The 27,523-nt window shown below is 42.2% G+C and overlaps 3 protein-coding genes across 4 annotated transcripts; 1 reads left to right on the top strand and 2 right to left on the bottom strand.

Annotated features, from left to right (window-relative positions):
* Positions 1-367: 367 nt before the first annotated feature.
* On the top strand, positions 368-7,008 carry maff (v-maf avian musculoaponeurotic fibrosarcoma oncogene homolog F). The gene is made up of 3 exons (XM_068304692.1): positions 368-487; positions 3,258-3,339; positions 4,104-7,008. The coding sequence occupies exons 1-3, from the start codon at positions 399-401 to the stop codon at positions 4,545-4,547; spliced, it is 615 nt and encodes a 204-aa protein (XP_068160793.1). The 5' UTR covers positions 368-398; the 3' UTR covers positions 4,548-7,008.
* Positions 7,009-9,206: 2,198 nt separating this feature from the next.
* tmem184ba (transmembrane protein 184ba) lies at positions 9,207-17,286 on the bottom strand. The gene is made up of 8 exons (XM_068304691.1): positions 16,959-17,286; positions 14,754-14,981; positions 14,025-14,190; positions 11,457-11,547; positions 11,181-11,348; positions 10,793-10,962; positions 10,512-10,706; positions 9,207-9,749 (listed from the first exon to the last, which is right to left on the bottom strand). Exons 2-8 carry the CDS (start codon positions 14,979-14,981, stop codon positions 9,514-9,516), a joined length of 1,254 nt encoding a protein of 417 aa, XP_068160792.1. The 5' UTR covers positions 16,959-17,286; the 3' UTR covers positions 9,207-9,513.
* A 709-nt stretch (positions 17,287-17,995) lies between these two features.
* Positions 17,996-27,313, bottom strand: csnk1e (casein kinase 1, epsilon). Of its 2 annotated transcripts, none has more exons than XM_068304682.1 (11): positions 27,193-27,313; positions 25,213-25,310; positions 24,977-25,087; positions 23,520-23,668; positions 21,752-21,980; positions 21,347-21,517; positions 21,112-21,260; positions 20,808-21,006; positions 20,567-20,712; positions 19,727-19,792; positions 17,996-19,325 (listed from the first exon to the last, which is right to left on the bottom strand). In XM_068304682.1, the coding sequence occupies exons 2-10, from the start codon at positions 25,286-25,288 to the stop codon at positions 19,760-19,762; spliced, it is 1,263 nt and encodes a 420-aa protein (XP_068160783.1). In that variant the 5' UTR covers positions 25,289-25,310; positions 27,193-27,313; the 3' UTR covers positions 17,996-19,325; positions 19,727-19,759. The 2 variants fall into 2 exon arrangements, with proteins under 2 accessions (XP_068160783.1, XP_068160782.1); XM_068304681.1 differs by having other exon boundaries at positions 27,118-27,219.
* Between the last annotated feature and the right edge of the window lie 210 nt (positions 27,314-27,523).

Below are 27,523 nucleotides of genomic sequence, written 5' to 3'. Positions count from 1 at the left end.
TCATGTCAGGAACATCCCTGTATGGATGCAAATGGTGTAGTATTCCATATGCTTGCAGAGAACATTCCTAATAGAAACTTGAACTTTGTCTTGAATGTGGAGGGTTTTAGTTTCAGTATCTGGGTTTAATTTTTGGATTTAGTTATATTTTAAATTTTAAATCAAATGTCACATTTAAACAGCCTTAGGTAAAACGGGACTCTTAAACCACTTCCTATGATTGTATCTTTTTTTCCAGAGAAGATGTAGCTGGAAATAGCTAAAGAGGAGCTGGTCATGGAAAAGTTCTGGGATGCTGGGATTCCTTGTTTACATCCTCTCGGAGTACGCCGCGGGGGCGGGGTAGTTCCGCCCTCATTCTTTAGCCTTGACGTCATCATCGCTTGTGTTTTTTATGAATGAAAGAATCCAACCTCAGAGAGCAGCAGAGTAATTCCGGGAAAAGGCGGACTGACATTTTGTCGCCAGAGTCGCTTCGACCCAGCAGGTAATATATATTTTTCTAAAATAAGAAACGCTAAAATATTTATTTTGAATGTTTAGACGGTTCATAAAACGGCCGAACTCGAGACTAGGTGTATCCACCGGGGACTGGCCAACCAACCAAGGACAAGGCAGCTGTTTGCTTTAATCCCCTTTAGCTAGTCACAAACCGCTGATGCTATATGCTAACATTAACATTACTGCTCTGTTAGCATGTTAAGACGAGGTGGCTAATTTGACCAGCTTTTAATATTTTCACTGTTCCAATCCGAAATGTTGGACAACCAATGGAAGACATTACTTCCTTTTTTTAAGTGTTTGGTTGAATATGATGATTTGGAGTCGTAATAAAATGGATGTCGAGGGCATTCGTTATGGCTGTTTACTATACCAGCAGACTTACCACAAACTGGCTACATTTTCACCCTATTAGGATATTTTCTTGATGCATTTTAAGATAGAGGGATAACCAGCGTGTCGTATGCGTTCTATGTTTGTTATTTAACCATGGAGAATTAGAGAATAGATCTGTATTGAACGTTATAAACCTTGTTAACTCGTCATAGCCTGCGCTTGTCATGGCAGTGCTGCGTTCACTTGTTGCGGTCCACTGTCGTTATTCCTGAAGCTGTGTGTCCTTTAAAATAGTATTTATAGGACAGTAAAGATATTTAAACCCTGTGCTGTTCGGGCGACTGTACAAAATATACGGTTAGCACTGTTTTCTCTGCGGTTTGGACGGACTGGAGTCACAGAGCTGAGCAAACTGTTTATTGCTGAATCACCGTGACTTTACGAAACGATGGCGGTCTCAGTCCACCGGCGGCGGGGACATTGAACAACCACAGTTTGCTGAAACCTTCACTTCCCACCTATTCTGGGAAATGTAGTTTATTGTCAGCAAGATACAGACTATTTAATTACACCGTTGCTGTATTTACCCAATGTGGATAACCACTTCCTGGAGGGATTCACGTGTCACAATACACTAATATATTTATTATAATGAAATAAACTTGTAAAAAATAGGTTTTGTTTTTTAGCTGGCCTGAAAAGGAAGGAGAGATTTTGTAACTTGAGTTTCTTCTTGTGTTTGTATGTTCACCTGCTGTCTGGCTGAATATTAGCCTCTTGGGAGGGAAGCATGTCTTTGAAAATGTTGCTGAGGGAGCACAAATCAATCTTCCTGTTTACATCCACGGGTTATGTAAACATTTGCTGTACAAGTTCTGCACCTTTTTAGGTTTGGCATATTTGAGTCCATGTAGACAAATTCATCAACTATTTTCACTTACAAAAAAGTTGGAAGTAAAATGTGACTAAACTAAAAATGAAAATTTCATTAACTTCAGTACATATAAATATTTTGTCATCAGGGATATATATTTAAAGGAAATCAATATTTGAATCCAAAATCTTCAAAAAAAGAATTAAATGTAACTTGAATTCATAATAAATAATTTTCAGTAAAAATGGACTGAAAAAAATTGTACAATTCAAATACTTTTAAAACACTAAATTACCTTAAAGGTACTGCAACATTCCACTATGACAGAGATGATCTTGGGGGGCGGGGGGGGTGTAGAGGAAAGAAATGTCAAAGATCAAGAAGAGGTCATTCAGCTGCAGGATTACTTTGTCTGGATTAGTCTGTTTCTCAAAATGAAACTGCAAGGTTGACGTAATAAAGCCTTCCTTATTTTCCTTGGTTGTTCTTACAAATCTTGGCTATAAAGAAACGACATCTGAGCACATTCAGTACAATTTTTATATAAATATAAAAGAGAGCACATCCTCTCTCCAAAAGGGAGTTAAAATTGACTTATATAATGATGTCAAAGTGGCATGTTGTCTCTGTTAGATCTTAATAGTAATATCAAGAGGTTTTTCTTCTATATACTTGTTTGTTTCTGCCCTGTGTGCTCTGGTCAGGGTGGAGAAATTTATTGCGGCTCAAAGGCCTTGGTTTGAACTGTAGTCATTTGATCAACATGACAGTGATTTGAAATGCACAGACAGATCAATGTAGAGCTCATGGAGGGGTGTCACCTCAAAGTGACCCACTGGAGTGGCCAGACAGCTTTTATGAGCTGACCTTAAGGGCAGTGTGGAAATCCCCACATGCTCTGAGTGAACTGATCAGCAAGAAGACTGGGAGAAAAAAACCTGAGTAGTGTGAAGTCATAGCTCATCGCTGCAAGCAGCAAATTAAGAGCGTGTAAACTTAACCACTCCTGGTGTTTTATTCCCCCATGAAATAGAAACACTGGAAGCAGGATTGCTTTTTTTTTTTTGAGGTTACAGTAGAATTTATTGTGTAGAGATTATTGTGATCTAGTTATGTTACTTTGAATTTTAATGTCAACTACATCACTGTCAAACAGTCTCCTAAAACAGTTTCCTGTCAGATTGTGTTTTTGCAGTGAGCGTGTGGAACCGTTGGTGTTGTGTTGATAAAGGGAAGTGTTGAGGGAATTGGTTAGGACACCTGCTTTGAGCAACCAAAGTGCAGACACATGACGATTACTTCCCCCTCGCCATCCCAGCGAACAGGGAAAGGCATGTCACTTTCAAAACCTCCTCTTGCTTTCTAATCAAACCGCAGCGTTTAATGGAACGGCTCGTTAGTTCTCAGTGTCTTTATCATGCATGACTGGCTGTCTTGTGAGCGGATGGTAGATGTTAAGCCAGAATTTAACCATAACAACATGATGGCCTGAGTCACATGCGATAGCATACAATCTTTTGTTTGTGTCTCTTTTCGGGTTTTCCAGAGAATCTGTATCTGTGTTCGGGGGGGAAACAGCAGAAGACAGTCAGATCATGACGACAGAGAGAAGCAGCAAAGCCTTAAAGGTAACACACACACAGAAATCTCACCGTTACTCTTTATGTCACCTTTATAACTTTCCTCTGTCCTGAAATCCTCCTGATATTAAATGAAATCACACGTCGGTACGTTACACGTGTGCATAATGTGTGACAGATCCAGATAATAATCCAGATACACCAGATCTGTATTATGTTTGGAGTGCTATTTATTAAGCTCCTGTTTGGTAACCATCTGATTAGTAATAATGTTATTAGAGGTGAGGGGTTAAAGTGGTGTCCTATAGTTTCAGAAACATGTCCAGTTTATACTATCATTCAGAAGTTAACACTGGGTAATTCGTGGAATTGGTCATAAAAGAATACAGACGATAACAGTACATTTGATAAGAGCTGAACTTTGTGATACTTGGCCTACATTTCCTTCAACACCCAAGTAATATACCTCAAAAGAGCCGCCATGAAAACAAATATCAGTGAGAAAATTCATGACTGACCTGAATAAAGTAGAAATGCTCATATCAGCGTTTTGAGCCACTTCTAATAAACCTTCACAGCTGTAGTGAAAAATATGACATGACTTGAAGCTGTACTCAAGAGCAAAAAATGCTTTAACACATGTGTGTGTGTATATATGTGGGTGTGTGTATATATCTGTAACAACAGTGCTTTGTGTTTAGTTCGTAGTTTTCACAGCAAATACATTTTGTCATCAGCTGACCTCTAGATTGACTTTTCCCTTTCTTCCTCCCCCGCTGTCACTTCCTGTCTTTCTTCCTCATACTCATCAGGTGAAGCAGGAATGTGGTGAGAACGTGCCGGTGCTGTCGGACAGCGAGCTCATGTCTCTGTCCGTACGAGAGCTCAACCTCCACCTGCGTGGCCTGTCCCGTGAGGAGATCCAAAAGCTAAAGCAGCGCCGGCGCACCCTGAAGAACCGAGGCTACGCCGCCAGCTGCCGGGTCAAACGGGTGTCGCAGCGCGAGGCTCTGGAGCAGCAGAAGATGGAGCTGCAAAGAGAGGTGGAGCGGCTGGGGGCCGAGAACGCCGGCATGAGGAAAGAGCTGGAGGGCCTGGGCGCCCGTCTGGCAGCGCTCCAGAGGTTCGCAAGGGGCCTGGAGGCTGGAGGGGGCCACCTGCTGGCCACCGCGCCACGCCTCAACACAGCCTCCGTCATCACCATCGTGAAGAGTCCACAACAGCCTCAGCCTCAGAGAGAGCAGGAGTCGTCCTAGAAAGAGGTGCTTTAACCAGACTGGTGGGAGGGAGGCACCACCTGCAATGCACACTCACCCCTCCAACCCCTTCTTGCAGGCTTACATATAAAACACACACATGCACACAACAGGTAGATGTTAGATGGACACACTAAACACTTGTTCGTGTCGTTCCTCGTTCACATTGTCAAGTTCTTTTGGATCGTGTTGACGTGAGTCGTACATTTCTGTGCGACGAGTGTTTGGTAACGTCACCAAACAACAACAACAACATTTGGTTTTCTAATCAAGGCCCAGGAACCGTTAAAAACAAACATGAAGGACAGGTGGAGCCGTCCCCCACCTAACGCAGATCGGCTAACAGACGTGGTGTAAATCATAATAACAGGGACCCCAAGTCTCAAATGATGCTTAGAAAAATGGGAGACTTGAATGTGAACGAGGCACTGGAGCACTGATGTCATCACACACACACACACACACACACACACACACACACACACACACACACACACACACACACACACACACCAGTTAATCCAACAAAACCCATCCTGAACCGAAGCCCGATCTGCCCAGAATGACTGTAGATCCCTGCTCAGCAGATACAGCTCTGACGCTGCAGAGAGCCGGGGCTTCGCTCTGCTTCTCTCCGTGGCCCCCGACCAACAGCGAGGGTGGAGCGGACGTACGTGTAACTTCCTCTAGACCTACAGTGTTTGCATTCCTGGTGCAGTTGCAGTCTGAAGTTTTTCTTTTTTTGCTGTTTGTGTTCCAACCGGGCCACATGGGTCACTGCCACTGTGCACAGAAGTATCCCAGAGTATGAGTCACTTGTGTTAGTCATTAATGAAGAGCTTTTCCAGCCGCTCTGTCATCTGATATGCAGGTGTGGTCACAACGAAGGCTATTATTGTCCTTATTATTAAGGTCTTTGTTTAATGGTTTCAAAAGGGTCGTTGCTATATGATCGGTTTGAGCTTCCAGTAACGGTATACCACACTCACATTCTGGTCTTTGTTGCTTGGGTTGGGAAGATTTAGGCTGCAAAAAAACTGGTCACACAGTTCTGAAGATAGTTTAAAAGTGCTGCAAATGTTTTTGGATGAACCTACTGTTCCTCCATTCCTACCTATTCTAGCCCTCCATGCGAAGGGAAAGTAAATCTTTACTGCTCGTGTACATATTCTCACATTAATGCAGTGCCTTCAGTGTATATTGCAGTTATAAAAATGCAAAACTCACGTGGGTAAAGGTTCAAAACCAACTGTTATCACTCCTCCGACTGTTCACAACCGCACATTTCTTTGTTAGGACGTCTCTGGAATCTCCTACTTTCTGAGGTGAAATCCCTCATCGCTCATTTCACAATCCCAGCTACAGGCTGCTGGGACTTTTTTTCATATCTTGTAGACTCCCAACAACAGATGTTGGTCGTTTTTATTTTGCTAAAATTGTGTAACAGCAGAGTGGCATCTGGTAGGAATTACACTCAAGATGATGCAAATCCTCTGCATACATTCCTGTTCTGTTTGTAGTGTTCGTATGTGTCATTGAGAGACAAAAATGTTGATTGACATTTATCAGAGTTATATTCTATATTTTATTTGTATTTAAAGGTAGATATTATAAAAGACAAGCTAATGAGTGCAGTGATGTTCTATATGTTTTCAGAAGTACTTATGACTAGTCTTGGGATATTCTCACGTCTAATTGTGTTGTGTGGCAAGTGATTACTTTACAAAATGTTAATTATTAGCCATGTAGAAATATGCTCAAAGCCATTGGCCATATTGCTGTATGATTTTTGTTTTCTTTTGCGTGTGTATTTTTGCAATGTTTGTACTGGCTTGTCATAGTGGATTCCTGGAGGGATTTTATTTTTCTATCTATGTTAAGTGTGTGTGGAAAAATTAAGGTCACTTCTGAATTGGCTGGGTAAGAGATCCGCAGGGTGTTTAAAAAGAAAACAGAAAAGTGGGGAAATTGTGGGAAGAGAGATTAGAGATGATGAGGAGGAGACAAGAGGGTTGAAGAGTTGTTGAACGATGGAGTCAGAAAGTAAGTTGAGGCGGACGGGACGAGACAGTGGAGAGAAGTGGTGTTTTTATTCACTTGAAAACCTCCATCAGTCACATCTGTGACGATGTGCTCCGACAGGCTTGGATTTCATGGAGTCGAGGCCACTGAATAGAGCTAGCAATATAATTTCTAAGCAGGCATTGTAACACGTTAGACTGTGTTGACTCCTGAAGATATGAGGTATATATATTTAGCTATATGAATATCAGCGTGGTAAAGCATTTATTCTCAATATTTTATTGTCTCACATCTGTCAAACTGTGCTGGATGTTTTGTAATACTTGCAAACAAATGTTTTTTGTATTTATTACTTGTATTTTTTCTATTGTGAAAATGTAAGTACATTGTCTATTTTATATATTAATTATAATAAATGTTGTACATATTGTACATAAAATGGTGTGTTTGGTTGTGGGATAAAGTGGAACAGTGGATGAACACGTGGTTCAGACAGGAAGTAGATAGTCAGGATGTGTTGCGCAAGTTATCGCTGGATCACAAGATAAACTGCTGGTTAAAAAATAACAGGTTCCGCTTGACAATGAAGAGCAACAAGCTCATAAATCTGGTTTATTTTGTGATTTCACACATTCACACACTTAAATTAATGCCGAGTCGTGCAGCAACCTGATGATGCCAACTTCCAACATTCTAAAAATATCAGGTCTGTTTAAGGTGTTCAGCATCATCTGGTCTAAGGTGAGCAGAGCATGAAGCTACTGATGAGATCTGATATAATGAAGGTTTCATATTCACATTTTTAACAGCTGAAAGTGACAAAAATGCAATTTTAAGAACGTTTAACCCATTCATTTATTCCTGAACTAACATTCAAACATCTCTAAGACATTTTCTAATGTGGTTTTTCACAAACCAGCGTGAAACAAATGGTTAAAGTACAGATTAATACACTGGCATCAACATTAGCTTTATGATGCACAAAGAACAGAAAAACAAGTCAAGTTAAAAAGGTATTAAATTAAAAAACAAAACCCTTCCTTATTCCACCAAATAGCAAAGATGCAGAGAGGAAGAGCAGCACATCCTGCACCACAGAGGATTTTAAACTATCATCAGAAAAAAACTGCTGTAAAGCCCAAATCTCACATCACTTTTGTTTATTTCAAGCTATCTTTGAAAGAAGATTGTGAACTAAAAAAAAAATTTTCATTCATTGTTCAAGTTGAAATGACATTTAGATAAACTATGTGCATAGAACATACTGTAAATGCACCACAAACACGTAGACGGAATATATAGTAACGGGATGAAGCTCAGTCTTGATCAAAATTATCCAGTTTGTACCTGCAAAAAAAAGGCCTCCAACTTTTATGACTTCAAGCAACAGGAAGCAGAGTAGGAATTAAAAATAAAGAAAAATCCATGACAACTGAAGGAGGACAAGTCATCCTGCTGCTCAGACCAGTCTCAAGGGTGAGGACCGCCTGTGTCCACGTCCTCCTGTCCCCCTGGTGGACAAACACCGTCACAGCAGCGCAGTGACAGGAAACACGTCCTCAAACTTACCATGACTCATTCAATGACTCAAGAACTTCAACTAGTTGGAGAAAATAAACGGCGCTAATTGCAGTGAAAGTGTGGGAGTGTATAATGATATACTGAGACAGCATAAAACTGAAATATGATGACTAGTTTTTTAATAGTTCTTGTGCAACTATGCAGTTATTAAATTTTGATTTTACCGATGAGGAAACTATGTGCAAAGCAGTAAAACACTAAACACAGAATTATTAAACCTCATGAAAACAGGTGTGGCTGTGACTCATTTTAGATGGATTTCACCAATACTTTGACTCCATTCAGTAACAATGGAGCTGTGAGATTATAGGCTTTTGAAAAACTTGTTAAAACAGAAGCTATGAGCATAGAAGTATTTGTTATTTAAAATATGTTCTTAGTGGGTCAAAAAAAAAATTCTGAAGAAGCTTCATCTCATGGCTCTGTGTAAAAGCGTGAAGCTTAATTACCATTTCTTTAGACATGTCAAAATATTGGGGGGGTTTCTTCAAAATTCTTCACCTTAATGGCTTTACACAAATAGGGCATAGATATAAATAATTATATTTAAAGGAGGAGGAGGGGTTTCATTTTTATGATCTACTGAGAGCAAGCTGCTACAGATTTAACCTATATTCCTGCTTTGTTTACCTCAACCCGTCAGCCTACATTGTGGTCTGCAGAGGTCTGATGAGGAGAAACAGCTCCAGCTTTAATCCCATCCATCAAAATAATGCCCCAATTACAAAGGTGTAATCCTGAACAGCTCCTCTTCACCAGACTACTGCTGCAGATGCATCATCTCTAATCTGCTCTTCCTCCCTCTCATAAGAACATTGATCCATGTAAGTGATTTTAACTCCTTTTTGATTTTGTTGCCTTTACGATCCTTCCCCACACACCGATCGTCATCCCTTAATATCCCACAACACATCAGGGTCACCTCCACACCCTTTCCACACCTTTCCAACACTGAAAAACACCGATGACCATCGTACCAGAAAAAGAAGATCACTTCTTGGTGGACGATATCCTCGCCAGGAGTTCACGTTGGTAGAAGAAAACAAGAAAAAGAAATGTGAAATGAAGCTTTTTATCCAAACTGGAAAATTTAAAGAGTCAAGTATGACTCATTATTTTTAAAGTGTGACTCACAAACTTTCCAGAAACAGACATAACCCAAACAATCACATTTTCAGAGCATTTCACCACCAAATAAGACTCCTGGGAAATGTGTGTGCAGAACCATTCAAGTCTTCACTGCCAGACTAAAAAAACAAACAAACGCCTCTAATCGTTCACGTCGATGACGGCTGCTCATCTGCTCAAATGTCATCCACCATTAAAACAGTGTGAATCTGATCCAGATCAAACACGTTCTGCTCTAGAACTCGTCGTCAGAGCTGAGCAGGAGGGTTTTCTCTGTGTCGCTGCGGCCATTGATGGCGCCGTGGGTGGAGGAACGGCAGACGGGTGGAGGAACCCCCTGCTCCAGCGTGGACTGCTGGGTGTACTGCTGGTATGCCGGGGAGAAGTTGTGGATGGCGTCCTGGACCATGTCCCCTGGGCTCATGGTCTCCTTCAGGCTGCTGGAGATGCTCTTCATCGGCGCTCGGAGGCCTGTTGGTGGCAAACGACATGAACGAGTGGGAAGTTAGACAACAAGGTGAAAGAGGAGTATGAGGTTCAAAAAGAGGAAAAGGGGATTGGAGAGGAAATATGAAGTGTAAAAATGCATCCAAATGATATAGAGGGGAGAAAACTGAATAGATGAAGGTACAAAAAAAAACATTAAGGGAGGATTGATGTGATTCGGGCTGGAATGTGAGAGCAAATCAAATGGAGAGGAAAAGGAGGAGAAAAGAGCGGGAATCCAGAGACGTGGTGAAAGGAGAGAAGAATGGGGGGGTTGGTGATTTAAAGGGCCTTAAACAGAGAAACAAAAGGAGGGATGTGGATGTGATTTAGAGAGGACAGAATGGGAAAAGGGGTTTGCCTCACAAAGGATGTAAAGGAACGCAAAGCAGGAAAATTGGGAGAGTAAACGTGGATTCATTTCATTTATTCAGGAGCAGAGAGAAACAGCTTGGAGGAGAAAATGAAAAAACAAACCAAATTCAATGGAATATTAAAAAGACATTAAAATGAAACATCCGTGAAGAACTACGCACAGAATAGAACCAAAATTAAACACTGTTGGACCTACCACACTCTCCGTACGTAGGAACAGGTCCTTCAAGACGCAGCAGACAACAGACAGTTCAACACAAAAGCATGAATGATGAGCAGAAGAGAGTGGAAATAAACCACGACAAAGAATAAAAGAGGAAAAACAGAATGGAGGAGGCTTCAGAAGGATCTGCTGTCGACTTCCTTCCTCACCTTGAGCGTCCAGACTCTTGTCCATGTAGACTTTGTATGTGAAGGCGTGACGGAGAGTCAGCGCCGCAAAAAACATCTCTATGCAAATGATAAAGTTCTGGTAACCGGCGGCGACGGTCCCTTCGCCGACGGACACCTCCACCGAGTTAATCTGAGGGATGGCTCCACACTTCTCCAGAATGGCCAGCAACATGCCTGAACGCAAAAGATAAGACGACGCCTGATGAAGATAACACAATCTTGGTGTTTCGTTGCTAATGAGAAGCAATTTTTTTCCCTACCCTGCCAGAAGGAGAGGAAGATAACAGACTTGACCATGAAGAACTTGAGCATGGGGCTGTAAGGGCTGAGCAGATCCCTGGTGGAGAAGTAGAAGAGGAAGAGGGCGTACAGAGACAGGCTGACGGAGATGTTGTAGATGATGGTCACGTACAGGTAACCGCTGGCGACGCTGAGGAGACAGAAGAAGCCAGAGAGAACCCCGTTAGAGGTGTAGATGTATGGGCTGATCTGGGAACTGTTTTCACTGACTGCTGTCTGGGTTGACAAGCAGATGTTTATTCTTAAAGCTCCTATGTTCTCTTTACTGGCTCCATCAGTCACGTGCATATATTCATATGAAGGTCAATCCGGGTTTAGCGAACAGGCCTCCCTGTTAGCGGCACTTACTTGAAGTCACCGTCCTTGTATTTGCCGTAGGCCTGGAGGACGACGGTGATGACCGCCATTAGCGGCTTGACCACGCAGAACTGCAGAGTGGCCTGTTTGCAAAACCGCAGGAAGCCGATGGAGTAGGCCTTCCCCCGGATGCAGCAGGTCCCGTACACACAGCTGGACCTGCAGGAGAACACGGGACGCCCGTTTAGACTTCCTGTCAGTTAAAACCGTGTGAGAAGAGACGACTGGCGACCAAACGGTCTGGTTTAGAGCCGGGTGGAGACTCACTCGATAGGTTTGCCTCTGATCTCAGCCATGATGGCGCTCTCTCCTCCCAAGTATTCGTAGCACAGACTGAGAAAGTTGTAAATCACGAACGCTGGAGCGAAACAGAAGGAAAAGTGTGGATATAGTTTAGTTCATCTGAGAAAAAAAAAAGGTGTGAAATAGAATTCAGTCTTCAATTATTTCATTTATTTATTGTTTATTCTTTATTCAAAGCAATTCTGCTAAAACAAATACGTTCATCACATTTATGATGTCATGTATACACGTAAAAGCTAATGGAGCTGTGATATTTTAAAGTTCAATGTTTGGATGTCCTCCTGCTCATTTCTGTGGGAACTTCTCCAAACATCTGAGTGAAATATTCAGGCTTGCCTCAAAAAATTTTGAATAGGAACAACAAATGTGAACTAAAAGTAAACATGTTTAAACTCTCGCACCAGAAACAGAAAAGTTCCACGGAGTGAAATCAATCTCTCTTTCTGTTTCTCAGTGTTTTTTTTGCAGAACATTATGATCATCATAAATCTTCACGGGCAATTTAAGCTGTGAAGAATTTTGCCATAATTAGACGGTGAATTCTTAAGATGTGGCCAAAAATGTGTTTGTGAGGTCAGTGCGACCTCTGAACACCAAATTACAATCATTTCATTCTTGAGCTGAGGGTGAAAAGATTTCCTGAGGCGTCACAACCACCAGAAGAAGTCAACCAAACCACACAGAGAGTCTCTACTGATGGAGGAGGCAGGAGAAGAGCATTCAGTGTGAGCTCCAAACCAGTTGGGTCCATTGATGAAAGTAAATACAGGAAACACAGGACTAAAATCTGAAGGCTGCTGCCTTTGCACATCACCAGGAACAACACAACACATCTGAGTCAACACAATCTGATAACGGAGACTTCGAGATCTTTGAGAATCCATTTGAGTTTTAGCTTTCAAATCAAAGTTATGATTTTCTTACTGAAATATTTTGAGAACTAAACATAATTGATTGCGATAATAGATTAAGTTTCAATGAAATGCTCTAACTAATAAACAAAAACAACAGATTTAATGTATTTAAACCCATCAGTTCCCATCCTCCTGCCGTCTTTATGCAGACAAGCCAACCAACAGTCCTTCTGTAAAAACACTTTAGAGCTTTAGCGGCGGCATCATCCCGTTTCGAGTGAACGACGTGGTTCTCAGAAGATTGATAAACTCAAACACACCCCGACACGCCTCTTCCTGTGGGTGTGGCTGATACTCTCCCGGCGGTCTCTTGTGACCGGTGAACTGTCTCTCCTCTGAGCAGGTTCGAGGGGCGGCCATGACGACCGAAGGACTCTTATGAAACAGAGCCGGGCTAATCCTGTTAGCACGCTCTCAGGGGAGCAGGGTTGTTAGTGTGACTGTCATGAGGGGCAAAATAGGGTGAGCCGTGCTGTGTCACTACACTGATCTCAAAACAGACGCACTGCTGGCTGCAAATCATATCAGTCCAGGTTAAATATTTTCCATCTACTCCACCCACACACACACACGCACACGCACACAAACACACAGGTTGTCACTGCTTTCAGTGATGTCAGACAACTAGAAGCAGGCATACACAGCCCCCATCAGCAATGCTGGTTGTCATAGCGATATGGGAGGCATACATAAAATGCGTTTAAGGGAACTTTGCAACAAGTTGGTTCAGAAATCCTCCTCCTCTCATGCAGCCTTTCCTGCTGATGAGGAAGATTCGTGAGCACGGTTGCCATGCAACAGGTCCGTCCATACTTGGTCAGGGTGAAATCAGGGCAGGGCTGAGGAGTGTGATGGGAAGAGGAAGGGAGGAGGAAAAGAAAAGTGGAGGGAGGGAACGTAATGTCAAGAGAATAGGAGGAGGAGGACGAGAGTCATCCATCTATATGGAGGAAGATGACGTCTGCAGTGCTGACAACACTTCCTGCCAGTAGCAGAGCCATACATAGAGCGGCGGAGCGACTCTCATCCAGTTGTATTGATCACAAATCTCCCAACGCAAGAAGTGACGCCTGACTTAACTGTCACCGTCAGCGAGCTATTTCTGTCCCCATCTTCACAACAAACTCTAGAGGAAGAGGAGGAGTAACAACAGCCAATTTTTTAATTTCTTTAGAGAACTTAAGAATCGTCACAAATCTACCTCGGACGAGATCACTTCATGAACTCAACATCCACTGTGTGGATGGATTAATCCGTTAAGGCTGGACGAACACAGTAATGATCTGCAATCTGAATTTATCACACCGTGTCTCAACAGCTCAACTTGAAAATCTACTGAAAATGAATTGAATGCATTTTAATTACTTCAATCCAGCAGTGGTATAAAAACAGATGACATTAAAAGTGTCCTTTTCTAAAACAACTAGTGAATCATGGGAGCTCAGATTGGGAGGAAAAACAACCGACCATGGTGACGTTAGGGCCTGTTTTAACACGCCTAATGGCTGCAACCATAATAACTTTAGCTTTAGCAAAGAGCTGTGTGAACTAAGTTCATTGATTTCTTACGGCTGATTCACTGATCAACCAGACTGAGCTCCCAGAAGAAAACCCTTACCTTCATAGCAGTCTCTGACGGTGTCGAAGTACACATAGTACTGGTCATTGGTGAAGAAGAGGAGGCTGAGCCAAGAGTCAAAGGCGTAGATAGGGACGATGAAGAGGATGCGGACGATGTGACGCTGCTCCTTCGGTGAGCTGTAGAAACGTAAGTGCATGTAGATCTGGGACAGAGAGAGGGGAAACTTTAAATATCAATTTATTATTAAAACAGGTTGTGTGTAGTTTCTTTCCCCACAGGGTCTCACCATAAAACAAAAAAGAAAAGAGGGACAAGATTTGTCTTCATTGTCAAACCAACTGTATACTAACACAGCAGAACTACAGCTGCAGATGTTATGAGATAAAAGGATCAAAACTACATCATCATCATCTCATCTTTGTGCACGTGAGAAAAAGATTTCGGCTCCATTCAGCTTTTTGTTTGTCTTCCACCTGGATGAAGTTTCACCATTGTTGTGTGTGTGTGCACGTGTGAATGTGGATCAAGAACACCTGCTGAGGGATGTTGCCAAGCAACCCCTGCCCTTCTCTGGGCCTGATCAGGATCATGGCACCTGTATGGTAAACAATGTTCACACACCTGCCTGCCAAATTCAGCTTTTTTTTAGAGCACGCTGCTAAATCAGTTCATCTAAATCTCCAGCTGAACAGATGAGAAAGTACAAAGCACACATGAACTGATTTAACTCCCCTCTGTCTCCTTATGATCTTTGGAAGTCAGTACCTGGTGGCAGGTGAGGATGAGTGCGGTCCAGACAAAGAATCCAGACACGGCCTGCGCTGTGGGGGTCATGAGGAAAATGGGCTGATCTAGGCTCAGCAGTGGGGCTTCAGGGAGCCATGACATGTTGGGGCCCGTGGGCGCCGCTGTTGGGAGGGCTGCTGCGGCCGGAGGAGAATCCTCCCCCAGCCTCTGCGACAGCGGCACATCTCGTCTCCACAGCCTCGACATCTAGAAGAGACACCAAGAAGGACGTTAGATTGTTAGACTGTGTGTGGACACACGGAATCCACTGAAGCTCAAACAGAGAATACGCTCTGACACAAAAGTCCAAGCATAATCATTTATTTCTATCAGTAATCATCAACCTGGAATATTGATTACTGTGTCATCAATGTAATGTGTAACAGGTGATAGGAAAGTAGATAAACATTTCTCAATGGTATCTGTGTTAGGGGGAGAAAAAAGATCTCTGTTAGTTCCTCCACCTCCCACAATTCCACTTGACTGCTGCCACAGAACAAGCCCCAGCATCAGGATTCAGGTGTGGTCTGAGTTGGAGCGTGTCAGTGTGATGGCACAACGCATGAATTTATATAAGGTGACGTGTCAGAGCAGCAAGGCATTCTGGTATATCAAAGCTTCTGGGGGCAATTCTAGGATCAGACTTTTTGTGGGAGGGGGACATACACTAATATCAATAACATGTTCCCATTAAATTATTACTTCCTGCATAACTTAACACACCAGGAATCATAGTGGATTCATTACTAAAAAAAAATAGTAATGAATTGGGACATCACTTCTTAACTAGAAAGAAGTTCCCTGATCCTAACAGAACTGTCACCAATCAGAATGATTGTTCCCTAATAAGATGAGACGTTTAACCCATTTCTGTGGTTATTCTTTGGTAGGTACTGACAACCTCTATCACCATGGGACCCGGGGTAAAAAAAAAAAAAGAGAAATCTAAACAAACAACATTAGCCAAACTTACACTATATGCCTCTGGGTTTGTTGTTGACACATGCCCCAGAAATCCCTCCATTTTTTTTTACTTTTTTTGTTTGTTTGGAAACGGCTACAACACAACTACACAGACCTTACAGGATGACTAAATGTTACAGCAAAGGTGGCCTTGGCTCGCACCCGACGGCCACCCACCCGCCATGTCAGCAGCAGCAGCAGCATCACCTATGCATCATTTACACACTGCTCTTATATTTGACAAGCAAAATTGTAACTCCTTGTTGATGTATGTTGGTTGTTTATTTCTGTTTTTAAAAGAAAAGAAATGCGTGACACTTTGTGGAAATCCATAGATGTCTTTTTGTTTTTGCCCTTCAAACACTGACCTCGCTATTGTATTTTTTTCTTACTCGAGAAATTAAGTTGGTTATTATGTATTATCATAACGTAAATGATAACTATGATCACTTATTTACTTGCTATACAAGGTGCCCTCCTGCCTGCCTGTGTGAGCATGAAAGGAGAGATAATGACCGAATGGTGGAGGATGAGATGAAGATGATGATGATGTAGGGAGTGTGTTATGCTATAATGTTGAACGTGTCTTCTTTTTTTTTTTTTGTATCCAAGAGATTCATGAGAAACATGTCTGTGTGTGTGTGTGTGTGTTTGTTTTTGAACACTTATTTGCTCCAGTCAGGAAGAGAGAGGGATCTGATGAGGATCAGATCCACAGGCCAACAAATCGGTGAAGGCATCAGCAGCCAAACACAAACAAAAAAGCACAGGCAGTGAAATGATGATCTGGAGCAAAGGGACATCTGTGTGCTTCATTTCAAAGGTCAATGTGTCCCTCAGCCACAGACAGAGAGTCATACATCACAGACAGGCTTCAGGACCCCAGCAGATGGACAGGGGTGACGGGGGCAGACGGAGGGTCTGAAATGTCTCATCAGTAGCCCGATTAGCATACTGGTTAATACAGCAGAAAACAAAAAAAAAAAAAAGGGGGGGGTGAAAATTTGTCAGAAAGTGGTTCTAAAACAAAACTTTGTGTTTTTTTTCCTTTCACATTTTGATTTTTAATTAAAACCCAACGTTACAGTGAAAACAAATGAACCGTAAACAGCAGCGAGTCGCTAACAGATAATGCACCTTATCTTGAATGTGACACATTAATCAAACAAAAGGTGTTCTATAGTAAAAGTATTCCCAACCTGTTCAAGAGGCGTAACTCACCTGGAAAATAAGTTGCTGCTTTAAAATAAATCCTCCTCAACGAACTCAGGACCAGAAATAACCAAGAAACGACCTTAATTCCTCCTCAGAGTCGCACCGTTGCTCCCCGGACATCCATGTTGAACAACACACAGCCCGTCACCCTCCGCGTCTCCCCCAAACACCAGCCCCTAAAGTTTACTGCTCATAGTAAACAAGCTTTATGAAATAAGTTTTCTACTCCTGTCTGAATATTAACCTTGTCTAAAGAAAGTGTTTATAAAGCTATAACGGGATCCTCCTTCCTTCCTTCCCAATCTTCTTACTTCACTCCACGGACTTCAAACAATCCCCGTCGGATTAACCGCAGATCATATAAGCACCGCCCACAACCGCGAGGGCGGATTTGTTCAGCCAATCACAAACAGACTACCTTTAACATCCCGGAAGAAGGCGAGGTTTGATTCCTAACAACTGAGCATGCGCGAATCTATTCTGGTCTGGCAGTAATTGGGCTGTGGGTGTTGATGACGGTGAGAATGTGAGTGTCGTATTGTCATCAACACATTTAGAGTGTTTTTTATTCATCGATTTTCCAAAAAAGTACAACGTTTTTATTTTTTTGTCCAATGACATTCAGGATCTGTTGTTAAGACATGTTCGTCATGCTGTAGAGCTATTTCAGCCTAGGACTAAAAACATTCAGGTGCTGATAGTTGCACACCAATAATTTTGAGGCAAAGGCAAAACAGAACAACTGACATAGCAGAAGTTGATGAACTATTATACATTTATACGGACTACGTCACGACAAAATACTTATTTGTAAATCCAGTGTTTCTTTCAGAGAAATCCACCAGTGTTTCTTTCAGAGAAATCCAACTCTCCTTTAGGCGTTTTCTCATTGGGGTCCACTACAGCAGATTGTCATTATGTATACAATAATAAACATGAATATCAACGATTTTCCTATGAAATGAAGCAGAAGACCTTGTTGTGTATATTTTTATTGATTCAGAAAATATACACAAAAATTATAGTAATAAAGTTGAAGCATTGGAATGTACATGGCATCAAGTTGATCAGTCCCATCAGTGACCCATGTCCACCCCCAACGGGCCCGGGTAAAAACCCTCCCTGAAATATTGACAAAAACCTTTCTGTCATTGCTTGCCTCAGTGGAAACTAAAACACACATTCTTGGCAGACTCTAAAGGTTATTTCTAAATATTTCAGTTACAATTTTTGGCCTGGGGATGTCAGAGACTAAACAGTTCTCTCCGGCCCCCACCCTCAAACAATCTGTCACATTCTGGTAAAAGTTATCTACACATTTTACATGTCTCGTAAAGTTAAAAAAAAAAAAGAATGGACAAAAATACAAATGCACACCAGACTTGTCCATCACCAAGATCTTTAAACTTTCTTAAGTCTGTCATGCCTGGAGTTACAAGCTGGACTAAGGCTTTATCATATCCCACAATACTCATGGCTCCCCCTCATAGTGGTCCTCCTCCCCTTCTATATTCACAATCAATGAGTTTATGTCCCTGTCAGTCTCTTGTGAGTAAATAAGTAATGACTGTGCTGAAGAAGAGGAAGTTTGAGGTGGCATGTGTTCTCTGTTAGAAGAAAGTCACCAAAAATTAATTTACCCTCTGTTGCCAATCCTTTCCTCGGACTCTTTAAAGCAAAGCCGTGGGTGAAACAAACATTTAAGACAATAAAATACAGAATAAAACTGACAATTACTGACAAAAAGCAGCTTTGTTCCAAAAATCACATTCATGCCTTGCCTCTGATTCCCTCCTTGGTTAGTTTTCAAGCATTCTCCTGTCTATATACTCAGATGTATGCTTATTATAGGCCTGAAACATATTTGTCTTTGTCTCATAGATGTTTACATATTTATAATCAAGAACACTGTAAGCAGCAGATGTAGCTCTCAAATATTTGCAGGCTGATAGGTGATATTTTCCTTTATTTTATCATAGGTATAAACCCCAGAACAATGGAATTTTTGTGCATTTTGTGCACTTTTATTTTTTGAATTTTCTTTTTCTTTTTTTTTTCTTTTTTGCAAGTTGAGCCTCTAAATTGAAAATAGGCAAAAAAATATAGGGGTAGAGACCTGTGTGCTGTTTCACCCGCTCACACCGTGAAGCATCCAGTTCCACTTCAGAGTCAGTTCGTCCCACTGACGTCCTTCACCTCAGTGTTTCCTCAGGCGCTTCCTGATCACCAGTGTTCACACAGCATACTGACAGACACACGGACGGCCTCCATCCCCCTCCAGAGGGCCCACAGCTCTCCCTCATGCCCTTGTTTTCCTCCACTCACTCATGTTTTCATTCATCCATTTGAAAAGTAGTTGATACCCTGCAGCCGCTGAATCACATGAAACAGAGGAAGGAGAAATGTCACTTTTTGAAGTAATTGTGGTGAAGCCAACAAATCTCATCATGAGTCGACACACATCAGAAATCACCATACACTTCCAAGAAATATACAAGTTTACAAAAATAATTCGTTTACACCCATGATTGTTGCACACTTCTGCATTGACACATTAGACAAGTCGTAGAATACTTACCTCCTTTCCTTTCTTTTATTGAAAATGTTTTATTTAAATTGTAATTAATGTCTGGATATTAATGCATAATATCATGTCTTAGCTAAATAACAAGCATTTATTTTTTTAATTCGAGACCTGTGGGGTCCAAGGACAGCAAGGACAAAAGATGCAGGTTTCATTGAAACCAGAGCCTGTCTGAGCGACACGTCCATACCTGCCTCTGTCCTGCAGATCAGCCTGAAGTACCTCACTTTGCCAGGTGTTCAAACGGCACGCTGACCTGAGAGAGGAGAGGAAGACGAGCTTGATCAGATCAAAAAGAGAAGACAGAAACCTCAAGAACTCACTCCCACTTTTCAGCTCTTCCAAGAGCTTTGCAGGAGCTTTCCTCTCGGAGTTTGAAAGTAGTATTGAAGTCATTGCCTGAAGTAATACTTACAACAAAAGTTAATTTGAGGTAATTGTGAATTATCAAGTTACACAAATTTAACCATATTGTCTCATGTGATGAGATGAGTGAAAGCATCTCACCACATGATTGTGGTTGGAATTTTGAGCATCTTATGTTAGATTTGCCTCAGCTCAAAAAATGTGTTCTGTCTCAACATGAGTGTCAAAAAAAAACAAAGGTCCAGGCATCCTTCAGCTAAATGCTAACAGCTTATTACTAACTTGCTCCCATCAATGATAAGACATAACCTGTAGCAAGGATTAAATTCAAAAGACTAAATTTGAAGAATTTTGGACAGACTGGAAAAGACATAGCCCAGAAATACCCTTCCTTTGTTTAATGTATATTTATTTTTTTCTACTGCTATTCTGTTGTTACTATTAACTGTATAACACCCCTTATTTTGTTTCGTTATTGTTTTTATGTTTTGTTTGGGAAAAAAAAAAAAGAAAAGACATTTATCAGTCTGGAATAAATAGAAGGAGCTAACTAGAGTGTCTGAACATCAGGAAAGACAAAATTCTTCATTTCATGGGAACAAGATATTATTCTTGGTTGAACAAAATAACGTGCATCAACACTCCTCTCCGTAACCACGCCTACCTGCGTGGCTGTGATGCGTGATTGGTCCAGACGCGCGTTGAGATCAGAAGAGGAGACGTTGACAGGCGCCCCCCGATGGAGCCTCATGGCCACCTTCCTCTCCCGCTCAGCTCGCTCTGCTCTCCCCGCCTGAGGTGAGCGGTTACCTGCAGAGACGTGACGACAAAGTCTTTTTAACGCTGCTCCAACTCTTCCTCACAGTTTAATTCTAAAACTCCAGAAACACCGACAGCGTCCTGACCTGACTGCTGGACCCCACGCGTGGCGGGGTTTGATGGAGCGGCGTCTGCCTCGTTTCTGACCCTGTTGGCCGCTGAAGGGTTCGGACCAGACGCTAAGGCCCGGCCTCCAGCTCCTCTCTGGCCTCCTCCTGCTCGCTCCTCGCCCTCCTTTCCCTCCCTTCTCTCTCGTTCTCCATCCTCCGTGGTCCTGCTGGCGCCCTGAGACGGAGGAAGAATTCAGATGTGGGTAAATCCGGAACTGATTTACAAAAACAAGTCTGTCACAGATCTGATGATTGTCATGATTGGAGATGAGTTACTCACAAACTTCAGCATGTTCCAGTCGAACACGTAGTCATAGGAGAACCCCTGTCTGTGGAAAAGGTTCCTAAAGAGCTGCCTCAGATACGAGTAGTCTGGTTTGTCATCGAAACGCAGCGAACGACACAAATTCAGGTATGTAGAGAATTCGGCTGGAGGAAAATAAAAGTGATTAATTTTTTAAGTAAGAACATTTGACTGAAATATTCTCATCTTTTTTTTTTTGGGTCATACTCACATGGGTAGCCTTTGCAAAGCACCTCAATTGGGGTCGACATTTTCTTCTCACTGATGCGTTCGTACTTCTGCCTCTTGGTGGCAGCTTTCAGGCCCTGCCAGGGCAGAGAGCCCAGGTTGAAGTACATGAGGACGTAACCCAGAGACTCCAGGTCATCCCGCCTCGACTGCTCTGTGAAAGAAAGAAAAAAGGACGGAGTGAAGAGAAGAGATTGTGGAATGGAAAAAAGTTGTGAGTCTGGAGAAGACGCTGAACAAAAATGGGAAAAAACAACAAAACAGGCTGCAGTTCCAAGAATCCAGCCTTGATCAATAATCACTAATCGATAAGCATCTCCTGCAGTGAAATCACATAAAACACAGTTGGGTTGTCACAACGGTCACACAGATGTGGAGGCTGGCTTACCAATGCCTAGGTGGGTGTTGATGGAGGCGTAGCGGGCGGTGCCGGTGAGGTTTTTATTCTCACGGTAGGGGATGTGTTGGTGCGTTCTGGCATCACGGTATTTCTTGGCCAGGCCAAAGTCGATAATGTAGACCAAGTTGCCCTTCTTGCCCAGCCCCATCAGGAAGTTGTCGGGCTTCACGTCTCTGTGGATGAAGTTCTTGGAATGGATGTATTCAATACGACTGATCTGGAGCACAGAGACAAGAAGCAGGAGTTCACAGAGGTGAATAAGTCCAGTAATAAATGGAATTTGTCAGAGTGTTTATCGATTTTCAGGTTCAAACAGGACAGGACACCGCCAGCTTGTTTCAAGTCATGTAATGCATGAGTGACAATTTAGTTTAAGTGTCCTCCAGCATTTAAAAAGTGCGCTTTCATAAAATCAGACAGTTACATAAGACAGACAGTAAAAATAAAGCAGGACAGGGTGACATGATAACCGGTGAAGCTCCAAAAACACTTCTTGTCTAGTGAACATGTTCAAAACCAAGGTCAGAACAGTCTGAAGCTTTTTTCGGTCACAACCTAGATCACGTCATCCTGGTTGTTTACTCATAAATTAGACAGATCCCTTCAGAGACACAGATGATATTGTAGAAGTGTGTACAGCGGTATTCACAGCAGTGTGACAAGTACACTGACCTTCTGTCAAATTAGGAAAGTAGTACATCTTCAGAAAAACACAGTTTGAGGGTTGGCCACCAAAAGGCATTCAATGAATGAGTTATATAGATTTAACTATCAAAGAAAAAAGGCATGCAGGTACCAGATTGATAAGGTAGATGTATAGGTACAGTATATGATGTATATTTAGATGTTGCTTATAAAGGATTATCGTCAATCATCAGCTATAAAATCTTAAATATCACTGTGTCCTTACCAAAAATAGATTCTAAACAAACTACAGTTACAAAACTAAAGCAATGAAGTAGCAGGTTTATTTTATATACTGAATATATTGACAGGGTTGGATCCTTGAAAGCATCTATTTGCTGGGAGATTGATCTTTTCTGTGTCGCTCATAAAGCTGTAAAATCTGACGATCCGTTGTTTGAAAATCTAAAAAAGTTTTTCATCAGAGGTCCAGATTAATGAGTGTACCGACTGGATGTGAGCTTCAACTGTTAGTTCTTTTCAGATCATGAATGACCCCTCCTGGTCATGATTACTAGAGTTGTTCCAACAGTCACAGAGGGCGACTTTTAAAGGTCACAAGTCTCATCACCCAGTAAAAGAAGAGCTGAGTCATTGATAATGATCAATAATCCTGTCAGCTTGTCTGCAGATATATAGAGTTCATTTTATGCAGTGTTATGGGAAAGTTAAAATGAGAGGAGAGGAGAGGATTGAGGAAAAAGGTCAGAGGTCAGAGTGGTCAAGAAAAAATGTGCTGAAAAGAACAAATGTGGCAGAAGGACCAAAGAATGATATAAGGGGGATTAGAGAGGCTCATAAAGGAGCCACAGGCTGACCCCCCACCTGGGGGAGAAGAGCTGCCACATCCTTCATTGAGACAGACCTTCACTGAGAGGCTGCTTGGCCAGATAGTCACAGGTTAAACTTCACCTTGAGCTGAGACAAGAGCTTCAGAATTACTCTCCAATTTCAAATGATCCTTTTTTGATGTAATTGGTTGCTAAGGCGACTCAGTGTCGAACCCTGGCTTTAGACGTCAGAGGAGACTCTGACTGTGTTTTACGGTTTGGACGGAGTCGGCCCATCTCACCATCTGGTCGGCCAGCAGCAGAACCGTTTTCAGGCTGAATTTGCGGGAGCAGAAGTTGAACAGATCCTCCAGACTGGGACCCAGCAGCTCCATCACCATGACGTTATAGTCGCCTTCTGCGCCGCACCATTTAATGGACGGGATCCCCACTGTTGGCACAGGACGAAACAAGAGGTTACAGAACAGAATGTGGAACTGTATTTTCAACAATTTATTCATTAATTTAAACTAAATGTTTCAACAACTTATCCATCATCACTTAATGCACATGTTTCAAACTCAAGGCTCGGGGGTCAGATGTGGCCCGCCACATTATTTTATGTGGCCCTCGAGGGCATAAAAGGCCGGAGTGTCTGAAAACAAATAGGTCAAAAGCGTGCTTTAACCTGAAGCTACATTTCCCACAATTCAGTAATCAAGCCCATTTTAAATGTGACAAAAACATTTTGAGCAAAGTTAATGTCCTAATTTGTGTTTTATGTTATTTTTCTTTATTTAGTTTGATAGTTTAGTCCTTCATTGATGGATTTTTGTGGGTTTCATAACCTGAAAAATTAAAATTTTATAACAGAGAAACAAGCTAACATATTTTTTTCTGTGCAACTGTAATGTTTGTAACTTGAATAAGTTATAAATTCAGAGTTAGTTAATGTTTAGGAGTAGTTACATTTATTTTACATTACATTGACCTACATTTAGTTAGATTCATTAGTTACATCTGCCCCTTGGAGGACAATCATTATGCTCAATAAAAATGAGTTTGACACCCCTGAATGGGTCCTGTGAACTGTTTTGAGTAATTTACCACACAGATTTTAATCAAAGTGTATATTTTATCTAAAGACTTGCGGTATTTGACATTTCGCTATCTGTATTGTTGTTTAAGGTCATGTTGGAGATCTTAACTGTTTATATATTTACAATAAAGCAACATCTAATAGTTGGCGTGATGAATAGTTTTGTAATTGCTCTTTAAGGCCATTGGATTATTAATTCAACTAAGATGTTAGTATTTGAATCACATATGATGTAAACAGTCAAAATATTTTTAGTATAAATATTTGTACACCTGTCTCATTTAATTTACGTACACTGACCATATCTTAACCCAAAACTGAAACTGAAAGGACCATCAGCCAAAGGCAAACACAGTCTGTATTCTATTATACAACTAAGATGCAAAATGACACGAGCATCCCAAGAACAGCCCTGGAACGCTGTATTATATGTATTTAATTTTCATTCACATACAGTACTTTATATCAGCTTTAATTTTCAGCCAACTTATCCTAAATTTCTTCTTTTTCATTATTTCACATATTTATGGATCTACTAAAAAGTCTATTCTGTTGAGCCGTGAAATAAGATTTAGATATCATTTGTTAATATAAAATACAAAATTAGTCATTTCAAAAACCCCTTCCTTCACGGTCCCCCTTCCTCCCCCCATGTCTCACCTCCCCCTTGCATCATCTTGTAGAATTTGCTCTCAATGTGGAGCTGTGGATGTTTGGTCTTCACACATTCCAGTTTGATTGCAACTTCCTCTCCTGTAGCGATGTTGGAACCTGACAGGAGAATTTTCACCGTGTCAGTCGTGAGGACAGAAACTCCAAAGTGATATTCTCAAAAACAGGAATATCTGCCCGGACGATAGGGAGCAGGATTGGGATGGGAAGGTTCAAATCCTCACCGAGGTAAATATCTCCAAACGACCCGCTTCCAATCTTCCTCCCGAGGCGATACTTGTTCCCCACCCTCAGCTCCATGGCTCCAGAGTTTTTCAGCTCACTGAAAGAGGATGGACACACAGAAACAAACACACACATGAAGCCATCCTCAATCACCGATGATCAGAAATAAAGGTCAGGCGTGAATCCCAAGTGTATAAGTGTACACTTCACTGACAAGAGAGGTGAGAAAGCAAATGAAACGTGCAAATTCCTGAATCCCCACGGTGACATAATGCAGCCTGACGACGCTGCTGCCTTCCAGGTTATGAAGTGACTTCATGTGACTAAACCCACTGTGGAAGCAAAAGATGTTGAATAAATAAGATCTAAAGATACCTCCCTGCTCTAAGCAGCCGTGTTTGGTTGAGTCAGAGCTTTTTACACCTCCAGAGGACGTGATAATAAATCCTGGTTTGTAGCCAATGAAGTGTTTATAAAGTGCACAGGGAAAAAGATGAGAGCAAAGAAGAACAGAGCGTGTAGTTGTATAACATGATTTATTCAGAGCAGCAGGAGGAAGAGGATGGGGTGGGGGAGGTAGGGGGCTGGATTAGCATCTCACACACTCTTCCCAAAGCACTTCAAGGGAGTCTGGTCATGTGTATAATAAATCTGCATGAACTCCCCGGATCTAACTGGGGTCCCCTGATGAAATGACTCATGTTTTTCTACACGTCTAAGCAGCCATGACATAGGGGCCGAGAAGCAGGAGCCCGCTGAGGGCCGTTTCAGCATAGAATGAAATTTCAGTTTGCAGGTTTGCATTGCACTAAACGCTGACTGGGTTCATTTATGTAGGCTCCTCTGCAATGGAGACCTACATACAGCCCTGTGCAGGCAGCAGCAGGCAGAGGAACGCCTCTGCTGCATAAACCTTGAGCCTCGAAGGGCTGCCAGGTTACAAAACTGAGACACACAAATGCTGCAAAAAGGAGCCCAAAATCACAAATCAGATAATCATTTCATGCAGATGACCACGTGATGAAATGGTGATGAATACAACAACAACAACAACAACAACAACAACAACAACAACACTGTTCATTCCTCACTGACCATAAAATGTGTGGATTATTCCCCTAACCGCACCCTCCAAACACAGGTAGGACCTCTGAACGCTCCACGACCCAAAAGCCGCCTCACGGACACGATCAGACCCCCTGACCGGAGAACATACACCCCCACCTCCACCCCCTCCTCCTCTTCCTCACCGGGTTATGTCAGGCTCCGTGGCAGCCCGCTGGCTCCGTCTCACTCAGGACCCCGGACAGCGACGCACCGACGCGGCTTTGGACGGATCATAACCTCGGACCCGAACAAAGACTCCCAGCAAAAAATATCCACGCCGGCCCCGAGGTGTGAAAATCCCCACACTGTCGGGATAATTGTTTTTTCTTTCTTTCTTTCTTTTTAAATACACCGAAACCAGAGTGATGCTTCTCCTTCACCTCTGTGGCTGCTCTACCCCTCCTCACACACTCCCACCCAGTCTCCTCTCGGTTTACACCATTGACAATATCAATGATGTCATCCACGGACACGCAGAGATGCCCGGATTGTCTTAAAGACGCTGCTGCTCGTCCGTGGGCATGAATGGAGCCACCAGCCGCTCTCACATAAAGATGAAGACAAAACATATTTAAACAGCGTCCTTGTTCCGAACAGTGCAGCTATAACCCCGGGTGTTAACACTTACACACTTTCTTCCCCTCCTGGTTTTAATTTCTTCCAAAATTACCAATTCGACCTGAATTTGACCGACATTTTTGACAGAAGCTTATTTAAAGCTGCTAAAATTTACATTTTTGTGTTCAGTTTACAGCAATTTATAATACAATAAAAACCCCAAAAACTATTGCTTTTACCTTTACATGCTGAAGTCTAATTGTTGAAAAAAGCGTAAAAACCGCAGCCGCGTTCAGCGTCAGGTGGAGGTTTACCTGGTTCCCACGTCAGCCGCGTTCGAGTCGCGTCGGAAATGTCAAACCTTGTTTATAAATAGGATTCGTCCCGACACCCAGAAGTCATCGGGGCAGGAGTCCTTCCCTTCAAAGAGGAACTCCCACAAGACAAACCAAACCGCATCACTGTAATTAGACGTGTTTGGGGACACACACAAAACAAACACACAGGACAGAAGCCCGAGCTGTAGCCAAAACAGCGTGGATGAGGTACGTGACGGAATGAAGGACGCGTTCACGTTACCTTCAGGTATACAGTAAACACTTTACTGACTAATCAATGAAAGTATTTAAATGTTTGTTGTTGCGT

Source organism: Antennarius striatus, chromosome 21 (assembly GCF_040054535.1).
Source record: "Antennarius striatus isolate MH-2024 chromosome 21, ASM4005453v1, whole genome shotgun sequence".
Lineage (NCBI taxonomy): Eukaryota > Metazoa > Chordata > Actinopteri > Lophiiformes > Antennariidae > Antennarius > Antennarius striatus.
This window is presented reverse-complemented; position numbering and strand designations above follow the sequence as displayed.

Bases quoted from the DNA above. Each gene is read 5' to 3' on its own strand.
- maff (XM_068304692.1), top strand. From the start codon at position 399: ATGAAAGAATCCAACCTCAGAGAGCAGCAGAGTAATTCCGGGAAAAGG. The intron at 488-3,257 runs GTAATATATATT...CGGGTTTTCCAG, and splicing joins GAGTCGCTTCGACCCAGCAG to AGAATCTGTATCTGTGTTCG. The intron at 3,340-4,103 runs GTAACACACACA...CATACTCATCAG, and splicing joins GAAGCAGCAAAGCCTTAAAG to GTGAAGCAGGAATGTGGTGA.
- csnk1e (XM_068304682.1), bottom strand. From the start codon at position 25,288: ATGGAGCTGAGGGTGGGGAACAAGTATCGCCTCGGGAGGAAGATTGGA. The intron at 21,518-21,751 runs GTAAGCCAGCCT...TTTCTTTCACAG, and splicing joins CAACACCCACCTAGGCATTG to AGCAGTCGAGGCGGGATGAC. The intron at 21,007-21,111 runs GTGAGTAACTCA...CCTCCGTCTCAG, and splicing joins ACTGGAACATGCTGAAGTTT to GGCGCCAGCAGGACCACGGA.
- tmem184ba (XM_068304691.1), bottom strand. From the start codon at position 14,981: ATGTCGAGGCTGTGGAGACGAGATGTGCCGCTGTCGCAGAGGCTGGGG. The intron at 11,548-14,024 runs GTAAGGGTTTTC...GTTTCGCTCCAG, and splicing joins CGTCAGAGACTGCTATGAAG to CGTTCGTGATTTACAACTTT. The intron at 9,750-10,511 runs GTGAGGAAGGAA...TGCCACCAACAG, and splicing joins CAAGAGTCTGGACGCTCAAG to GCCTCCGAGCGCCGATGAAG.